General features: G+C 37.4%; 1 protein-coding gene across 1 annotated transcript; it reads left to right on the top strand.

The window, feature by feature from the left end:
• Positions 1-894: 894 nt before the first annotated feature.
• Positions 895-8,668, top strand: LOC112947900 (phospholipid scramblase 1-like). Its single transcript, XM_026040080.1, has 8 exons — positions 895-919; positions 2,399-2,430; positions 3,577-3,731; positions 4,343-4,385; positions 5,366-5,586; positions 6,218-6,379; positions 7,344-7,505; positions 8,125-8,668. Exons 2-8 carry the CDS (start codon positions 2,424-2,426, stop codon positions 8,179-8,181), a joined length of 807 nt encoding a protein of 268 aa, XP_025895865.1. The 5' UTR covers positions 895-919; positions 2,399-2,423; the 3' UTR covers positions 8,182-8,668.
• Positions 8,669-10,396: the final 1,728 nt, after the last annotated feature.

The raw sequence follows: 10,396 nt of genomic DNA, 5'->3' as shown, positions 1-10,396 counted from the left end.
TGCCTTTCCCAGGCTTGTTTTGCTGGCGTGCTGGAGGAAGCAGAGAGGCCTGCAAAGGTTCAGAGACTTTATTAAATAATTGTAGTTAACAAACAGCTGCTTTGCATCAACTGTCCCGAATGCCCTCAGTGCTTCTTTCTGCATGATTCTCAAAAAGTCCCTTTCTGCAGGGCAAAGACAATATCTCTTGCCTGTTCTGCCTTCAAGGGAGTAGATTGAGGGCTGGGTGCAGACATATGTGTAACCCTACAGCAAAGCACCTGCTGATCCTGGAGCAGCCCTGGTGAGTCAGCGTCAGGAACTCTGCTCTCCACTTTCCTGGCCTGCCCATGGGCGCTCCAGCTGGGATGAGATATTCCTCATGTTTATTAAAAGCTGCTACTAGAAATAATAAGACCTAGCAGTTTGTCAAGTCTCTTTTTACTGAGCYGTCTGTTAGATGAAAACATAGGCTTCAAGTTACTGGTATTGCCTTGCTTTGCATAGCTGTGGCGGTTGAGATTGGGACATTTCTGAAGAGAATAGCTTGGCTGCTTATCTCTTCTTTGCTGTAGGTTACACAAAGCGGGAACTTCCTCTCGTGCAGTAGCCTGCCCCCAACAGATGCTGCGTGACGCAATGACTGAAAAAATGAGCATTCGCTCCTCCTCCTTTGGACTCCAGGGTTTTTTTCTGTATTGCACAAGAAAAGCAGCATATTGTTGGTAACAGTACTTCTGGTAACTGAGTTGGAGGTAGGCAGAGGAGAAAAGGGAAGAGAGTAGAGGCAAATATGTGTGGTTCTGTGTGGTTGTGGGAGAGGGGTGATGATTCTGAGCTACTGTAAACCCTCTTTTCTAAATTTTACTTCTGTTTTTACTGGTTTCCCAGGTTTTCTGAAGGATGCARCTGTGATTCTTCATATTTTACTGGAGTGCTAGTAAGTGAAACTTCTTGATCTAAACAGGCTAACTCATGTTTTTCTCATTTAAGTCACATTTTTTTTTWAAATTTTGTTCCCATTTGTAAACTTTGTAAACTTACCTTAATATAATTCTACACTAAACTTGTCATTCTATATTGTCAACTGTGAGAATACTTAAATTATGTAGTCTAAATGTCCTTGTTCAGGTTTTCTTCCTTTCTGAATTAGATGTGTAATCTTAAATTATTTCTCATTACTTTTGTTTTTCAACCCATACTTCTGTGAGGACCAGGATCCAATAAAATATGCATGGTGTCTTTGTAAATACAGTATGCTAAGGCAGAAATAAAAATATATATATTAAAATAATCCTTTAAAATCAATTTATTAACCAAAGAGGATGTTGTTTACATGATAGAAACCAAACCAGGTGCCATATCATTACAGAACCATTAAACATCCTGCTTTAATAATAATTTTCATTCACAGAGTGAAACGCAAGAAGGAAGTATTTTCAGTTTCAATTTAATTCCCAGTTTTAAATGAACATCATCACTGAACTGAACTAGTTGCAAGCAACATAACAGATAAAATATGTTATTAGTTTCTGTTGTTGATAGATGGCTAACATTTCATATATATGCTATTGAGGAGCTTAGCCAAAGAGTTGCACAATTTCAATAACTGGAAATCTCCAAAACTTTTACAGGAAATAGTTTATACATGAGTACCCATAACATTTCTTAAGTTTTTGCAATTTATTTCAAAAACTTAACTATCTTCTTTTAAAAGAATGATTCTGTTTATCAGCKATTTTAAAGTTTTTATTCTATAGAGTCCCTTTATTCTTCTTTTTAATACTGCTGCCTATGGATCTCTGAAATATTTTGGACCTTAATATTTCTTTAGGAAATATTATTACCACTGACTTGTTTATCTAATAATCCCAGAAACTAAAAATAGTATGCCTCMAAATTGATGCTGGCATCCGAAAAGTTCTTTCTACTTTTTTAAAATTCCTTTTAGCAATCCTGGAAGAGTAGAAAAGACAAGTGGTGAGCATTTTTGTTCATGGCATTGCCACTCTGAAAGCCCAGTTATGGTGTGTAGAGAAAAAGTGCATGAGTGGCACTTACTGCTACTGCTTCAAAAGTGGAATATCATTAAGAAAGCATCAATATGGGGTAGCATGGTGTCTCAGCTGCTTCAMAATTTACTGATGCTTTCCCCTGACTTGAGGATGATTCTCAGTACTCAAAGCATAGATGCAGGTAGAGAGAGTTCAGGCTTATTTAGTGGTGGAGATGTAGTTTGGAAGCTGAGGTGCTTGATAATTTTATTATGTATTTATAATATTATGTACTTATAGTATTTTATTAGCTGCCCCATGCAAATTTAGATGGTATTCTTTTATCCTCTGTAAAAGAGAACTTTAAATGACTTTTGTGTTAAACTATGTATACTAAAAACATGAATTAAAATGTTGTTTTGCAGAGTGATTATAAGCGGATTCACAGAAATGCAAGGTGGGTAAAATACTGACCGAATGTCATCCTTTAATATCAAAGATAGCATGGGTCACTTAGAGTTCCTCAAGCAATATTGATTACACTTTTTTAGTTTACTTCTTAGTTTAAATGTTTTACCTTAATTTATGAATGCCTTCTGAATGCTTGACAAGTTGCCTGATGTCAACCAAGTGTGCAGGTCAGCATCTCTTCAACTCTTTGTCCTTGTATGAAGAACTCCACAGAAATATKCCTTATTGCTTCTCTATCATGCCTGCTATAATAAAGAATTCCTCTGCATTGCCTTAGATGTCCTATTTACCTACAGCGAAGGCAATTAATGTCATAGTTTGTGTCTTTGAACTTTCATTGTCAGTTTTTGCAACTTGTCATGAGGTGTCTATAAAGATTATAAAGGGTCTCTGTAATAAAGGCAATGTTGTTGGACCTTGCTCTGGCTGGGTAGCTCGGTTGATGACTGCTCGCTCCTATGCCCCCATCTAGTGGCAGTTAAATGCTGAAGTACTTGTTGAAGAATTTGTTACTCCTGTGGAATAACTGGCACACAAAATGGGGATGATTTACTTCAAAAAATGAGGAATGGTTTCTTTCTTTCCTGTGCACCTCCATGCAGGAACCACGTTTCCTTAGTGTTGAAAGAGAATCCGTTAAACGAATGGACAAGCACATAAACCAAATTCATTAGATATGAAAGCTGCAGATTAGCTTTTCTAAAAAGACATTTCCTTGTAAATAAATGAGTTTTAAGACAGTTTTCCTGTTCTGCTTAGCTATCTAACTGCAAGTGCTACCACTTTTCCCACGTTTGAAGGTATTTGGTCTTCTCTACTTTTAAATAATTGTCACTATTATTTTCAAACAACTTTTCATTTTTAGCTTTGGAATTGCCCTTCATCTGCGTGGCATTTCTGCTATGCGCAACAGTGGCACATTGATCTCATTTGCTTTATTGTGGAGGGATTAGGAGAATGTTACAGGCCAGTGTCCCATCCTTTAGGAAATCTGGAGTGTTTGTAACTGAAATACACTGTAGATACAAGGATCTTCATAATTCAAAAAAGCGAACAAATGAATCTGATGAAGATCTGTGGTGCAACTTTAACGTCTGAATTAGCCTAACTGCTTCTCTCCTAATTTACGCAGGCTCTCCAGGAGCAGGAGTCTACCCTGTAGGAATGCCGCCTGGCCTGGCGGTGCCCCCCGTGCAGAACCAGCCCCCTGGGAATGGAGGGGTGATCTGGATGCCAGCCCCTCCTCCTCCTCTCTACTGCCCCCCTGGCCTGGAATACCTGACCCAGGTACCTGTGGCCCAGCTGGGAAAAGCTAAAAGCAGCCTGTTGTTATGGCTGAGTAATGTCACTGCTTTGGGGCTGCTACCTGAGGCCTGGTGTTGTGCTGTTAATGCAGTTTGAGCATGGAAATGCTTTCTAAGATAGCACCACTTGATGGAGTATTCTCTTGCCAAGTGGCATCCTACACACTGCRAAGTGTTATAGCTCTTTACTGTGTGGTAGAGCTGCTATATGTGAGATGTGGTTCAGTTTGGCAAGCTGCATGTAGTATGTATGCATCTAAAAAATAAATAAAAGGGCACTTGCAGCACATTAGAGGTGCTCAGTTTTCTCCATAATGTTCTCCGTATGTGTTTTGGAGAGACTTCACAGGTGTTGGAAGCACCATGGCAATAAGCCCTGTGTCCTTTAACAACTCCACCCTGCATATGGCTTTTGTCTTCTACTTTAGTGTCCTGGAATACTCCTCTGTTAAATTGACAGAATGTAGGACTTCTAAAGGATGGGGGAAAGAATTCTTAAAATTCTTAAATTTTTGCAATTAAAATACAATTTAAAGCCAGAATTCTCTTATTTATAGCTCATTGACTATTAATTTTGCTTTGTGTTTTAACCAGATTGACCAGATATTAATTCATCAGCAGATTGAACTTCTTGAGAGTAAGTGAAAAGTGTTTATAGAAAGAAACATTTAAATCTGGTAATCACAAGGACAGTAACGTTTAGACTTCCTCTGATATCGCTTATTAAAGGCACGGCTCTTTATGGATATCCATTTCTATTTCCTATTGCCTTTTCTATCTCAATCTCCTTAGAAACTTGTGGAGAAATAGAAGAAAGGAGAAAACAGAATGGTAGAAGATGACTTTAAACTTGTTCCATCTTTTAAGAGATACGTGGTCATTGTCATAGGTCATTGTCTCCTGTGTTATTAATATATCTTCTACATGTCTGTCTTCCTATTTGAAGATCATCTTTTCTGTCCTCTCTTATTCCATATGTTTCCATAAATTTGCATAYGGTTCTTATCCTTTTTCCAGGCAGTCTTGCTGTTTGAACTTGAGCCACTTTCCTTTTGCTCCATATCTCTGCTTACTTTAAGAATATCAAAGTCATGTTATCAGTGTTTCTGCAAACAAATCTTCTCAACTGACAYCTAAATCTACTATATTTCCTTGCTATAGTGCCTGCAATATTTGTGAGAGAAATTAATCAGAATCAGCACCTTGGCTTTTGTTGCTTTCTGTTTTTGTTGCTRTCTTGACTCCTATGCTTTTTGTAGTCTTCTGATATTGAACGTATTGAACGTATGCAGCCCCTTTGTTCACCACAAAACTTAATAATTTCTTTAAATCTCATCTCTCTCTCTCTCTTCCCAAGAATCTTTTGAGCTGTATTACTCAGGATTGTTTCACTTGCAGTGGTAGTTGGCTTGAATGTCTGGTGGGYGGTGGAACATCTCTGTGCTCTTCCCGTATTGCCAGGCTCATGTTGGCTTCATTTTGTCCATATCTGTCTCTGGCAGATTTTCAGGAAGAAGTCTGGCTTGATTCTGTTAGCTCTGGAATTAACGTCATTTTTTTGTTGGTTGTTTGCACAGACAGACATCAGAAATTAACCCTTCTATTACTAATTTTCAGTTATTACTGGCTTTGAAACAAACAACAAATATGAAATCAAGAATACATTGGGGCAAAGAGTTTACTTCGCAGCGGAGGACACTGACTTCTGTACCAGGAACTGTTGTGGGCCATCACGACCATTCAACATCCACATTCTTGACAATCTGGGGCACGAGGTGATAAACTTGCAGAGACCCCTCAGATGTTCTTCATGCTGTTTCCCTTGCTGCTTACAGGAGGTGAGCTGCTCCTTTTCACATCCTTTCCTCCTGTGAGTTACTGTTCTAAAATGGGGTTTTCTCAAATTGGGAGATGAGAYGGAACAAGTCAGGTTAGTGGGAAGAGACACAGGTGAGACTTTTTCACAGAGTCTCTGTTTTGGGAAAGGCAGTGTATGCTGCAGGATTAGATTCACTCTTGCCACTTCTGATTGTGAGAAAAAATAAATAGAAAAAGTTGATTCATCAGCACTTCAGGAAATGAGTGGCTTGTGCTGAAATCAACACTGGCAATGACCCTTTGGCATAAGCTTTTGGGAAGTAACCCGTTTTCACAGCAGAATAGTTTTTACTATTCTGCTGTGAAAGCTGAAAATCTGACACATACTGAAGCGTTTTGCAAAATGCTGACAACTGTGGTATGATGCAATTCCTTAAATCATTCTGAAGTCAAAAATTGCATCTTAAATTTGTCATTTATGTGTAGTTTTCTGAAATTCACAAAAAAAAAGGTACAGCTATGTGGTTGGTTGCCATGGAAAAGAGATTGTGGTTGGTGTGTGAATGTGCTTTTTGCCCAACAAGTGTATCAAGATGTGAACTGGTTTGTGTGTTTGTTGTTGTTTTGTTTTGTTTTTTTTCCATTGTGAAGCTGGAAGTTCAGGCCCCGCCAGGAACACCAGTGGGTTATGTTGTCCAGAACTGGCATCCCTGCCTGCCTAAGTTTACCATTCAAGACGAGAAAAGAACAGATATACTGAAAATTATTGGCCCCTGTGTTGTCTGCAGCTGCTGTGAGGATATTAATTTTGAGGTATGCAATGCTAGAAATTGTCTGTATTTATATTCTTTCAGATAGTAGTTTGATATTTGCAACCAGTTAATCCACCTGTCAGCTGAACAGCTACTATTTAGTAGCACATATAAGCCTTTAATGCTAAAATAAATAAATTGCTTCTTAGCTATATTACTCTAGATAAACAAGTCTTATTTCCAGAAATGACAGCTTAAATCCACTCATCAGTGACAATGTTTCCCAATAACTGCGCCCAAATTTCTTAATTGGTATAGGTAGCAGCAAAATCTTTTCTGAATCATTATATTAGTCCATAACAACAGCAAAATGTTAATCTCTGTTGTACCACATGCTTTTTAAAATAACTTTCTGCAACCACTCAGTCAGTTGTTTAATAATCTGTCAATTAACACACAAACCGATGTTAGCATGACCTAAAATACAGACTTCAGTGATTTAGAGTTACAATGTTTGGCTCCGTTTAGAAATAGTAGTGATTAATGTATATGAAAATGATACTAAATTAGCTGTCAGGCACATCACACTAACACTTAGTATTTTAAACATTGCAAACACTTGCTAAAGTGCATTTAATAGCATTTTATGTAGAGTCTTTACCTTGGCTCAGAGCACTGGATTAACTTTAGGTAACATAATGTTGACAGAGGGCTAATCTCTGCTTTGGAAGCAGTAAGATGTGATTTAATTCTCATTTAAACAGTTCCTGACGTATAGCATAAGGAACTGTAATCTATTCTATTGACTAAAAGACAGTGCTTCCAGTTGAGTGTGTATGTGCCCATATGTGTGTGTACTGTTTTCCAACACTATTAAAGCATTCAATTATATATTCAGATTTAGATTTAGGAGTATGTCTATGCCACATAAGAATGCTTTAATTCAAATAACACAATTTGTATCTTTCAAATAGAAAGGAGTATTATGAAGTACAGACTGAAAGTTTCATTTTATTCTAAACTAGGTGAAGTCCATTGATGAAACTTTACCTGTTGGGAGAATTTCTAAGCAATGGACTGGATTTGTGAAAGAAGTCTTTACAGATGCAGACAATTTTGGCATCACATTCCCAATGGACCTTGATGTAAAAATGAAAGCTGTCATGATTGGTGCTTGCTTCCTTATCGTAAGTCTATAATTCACTTGAGCATGAACTGATTTCTTCAACTCTGTGTTCAAGTTGAGCTGCTAAAAGRTGCAACCCTGGGCTTCTTGAAGTGAAGGAGAGTGTATTGTTAAATTTGTATGGAAAACTGGCCTTGGAAGGACTTAAAAATATTTAAGTTTATTAACTTTATTCATCAAATACTGCATTAAATGTTAAGGATATTTGAGAATTGGTTTGTATTTTATGAGATTGAGAAACCTCATTAAGGGGAGAAAGACTCCTTAATGAATCGTTAATAGAGGCAAGCATGTTTATGTGACTGGTGAAACTAGAGGAGCTCAGATCAGCATTAGGCAAGAGGGACTGAGGCAGGTCAGCCTCAAGCAGGACAGGAATACTAGTAAAGTAAGTATAGCTTCTGCTAGCTGTGACTTGATGTTTCCATGTGGGGGTTTGGTTGCCTCTGTCTCTGTGGGTGTCCYGTGGCCCATAGTTGAGACCCAAATGATGGAGAGTGGGAAGGGGAATCCTCACCCTCTCTCTCATCGTATAGGTTTTTGAAGGAAAAGTGCCCTGCAAGACAAACAGGGCCACAGAGCTCTGTGAGACACTAACTTTGCTTTTGTTTCTTCCTCAGGATTTCATGTTTTTTGAGCATGGTGCGGATAATAAACAGCAAGCAGGAGTTTGGTAATGAAATCTGGAACTTTTTATTTAAAAAGAAGAAAATAAGTTGCCTGACTTTCCATTGGATTATGGAGCTCAAGTGAGAATGTGAGAAGCATGGATGTTATTCTAACTGCTATGTAGTCTAGCTTCYGTTTTTGTAATCTCACACAATATCCGAATCGGAACCCTTTGTACAGCTCAATATTGTAAATTACAGAAATATATAAACTTTCTTCCACATAGTAGTCTTGGGCACTTTTATGGAAGTAGTCCCCTTTTAAAGAATTAACATAACTTTGTTCAATATTAATGTAAGTAGTGAGCCTAATGAAGAAGGCCTGATTGTTTTGATGCACTTTTTTTTTGGTATTTTTGCCTTGGTGTTCACAAATATCTACAATGTCTTACCGAATTGTATGTCCTTCCTTTCTCCTTCTCTGCCCTCCCCTTGCCCATCGTTGCTGCTGTGGACTCCTTTTGATGTTCTCAGGAATTAGAAACTTATAACAGCAGTCTAGGCTGTTCTTAAAGTCCAGTGTTATGCCCTGTTAGTCTCTGCTGCTAGAGACGCTGCAGAATACAGTCTTTTTTTTGTAACAGGAATTCCTGAAGGTGCACTTTATTAAGGTGCACTATTCCTAGGCAATTCATTTGTTGTTATTTGGAAAATGTTATGCTTTATSAACTTGTTTTTAGAGTGGTATTGGAAATAGGTGGTACTGGAGTCTTTCTTACTCAAGTCAAAATTATTGTCAAAGATGGATTAGTTTAGCTAGGAATAGATGTGATAATAGCATAAACCTAACACACCTACAAGTAGACCTGTATATCCATACCATATGGCTAAACCTACCAGTGTTTACCTGGAAGATGTATGACAATCGTAGATATGCCCTTTCAGCCTTATCTGAAGCTCTGAAGTCCCAAGCTTCAGCACATTCAATGTCTGCAGTTTCTGTAGATAGTAGCATTACTCTAACATCTGTATTTTATAATTTTTTTTTCTGTTTTTGCTGATGCTTTTGAAGATATACGTGAAGAACTTGGGCTAATGGCACATGAAYCTTTTTTCCTCATTACTTCATGTAACACAAAATCTCTTTGTTCRTATTTTGCTGTGTTTCAGTATTTAGTATAAGACCTACAAGTGCCATCACACCAACTACCTTGCATGAAGGAAAAAGGCACAACCATTCACATACATTTCTCTAAAGAGTAAAAGAAGAATATGGGAATGTAAGCAGTGAGGAACGATCAGCTTCACATCAATATGGGTAGTCAAAAAATGTCTGGTTTTAATTTTTGTAGCTTAAGGAGAATTACAGTCTCAAGTCCTAACAATTCTGTAAAGTGTTATCAAAACAAAGACATCTTGGCTTACAAAGTAGTTTCTTGAATACAGAGAAACTCAAAAATGAAGTTGTAAAAATTGTGCTGTTGTCTGTTTAAGCTTTTGGGTTTCATGTTGCTTGAGTCTACTGATTAGATTGCTACAGTTTATGCCTCATATATTTAGAAAAAACAGAAAATAAAAACAAGGCAAAGCAAATAAGCACCTGAATATAGCTACAGTATTCAGTAATTAAGATGTAAGCAGTTCCAGATGAGACTCCCACATTTCCTAGAATTATGGTAAGTAGGAACATGAAAGAAATCCCGCAATCTCAGATCACAAAAGGACAGAGAGACCATTTGGCTAGAGAAATTTTGTCAGCTGAGTAACTGAATAGTTAAATATTCATTGTGCAACTCCTGTTCGTATTTTTACGAAYGTATTTTTACGTAGCTGTTATTTAAGATCTTTAAGGAGTGATATTTGCAGGTGGATTTCCCTAGTTTTGTTAATGACYTTTCCATCTATGTCATCTCTGAATTTTTCATTTCTAGCTGTACTGGAGATGCAGTCACTTAATGAAACCCTAGGGATTATGAGGCACAGAAAACATAATTCATGTGCTATTTTTCAGTATTTTTTTAAAAGCATATGTAATCCCAGTTTCTAGAAAGACAAATTATAAGCAAAAAAAAAAGTCAGCTAACCTTAGTCTTGAGCCAAGATTCCTTTCTGCCTAATGCATAAAGGAGGACCATTGTTTTAAAGTACTTCGTGTTGCAGTTGGTTGTTGTCTAAAAATATTTCAATTCACTTAAAGGAAGCTTAAAAAAATGGGTTTTGAGTCTTTTCATAGAAAGTCTGAAGAACAGTCTTTATGTCCGCAATGTAGTTCTTTGTTTTACTA

This window comes from Nothoprocta perdicaria, unplaced genomic scaffold (genome assembly GCF_003342845.1).
Source record: "Nothoprocta perdicaria isolate Ctin4 unplaced genomic scaffold, notPer1 scaffold_25, whole genome shotgun sequence".
NCBI classification, from domain to species: domain Eukaryota; kingdom Metazoa; phylum Chordata; class Aves; order Tinamiformes; family Tinamidae; genus Nothoprocta; species Nothoprocta perdicaria.
The sequence above is the reverse complement of the archived record's forward strand: the minus strand, read 5'-3'. Positions and strand labels throughout refer to the sequence as shown.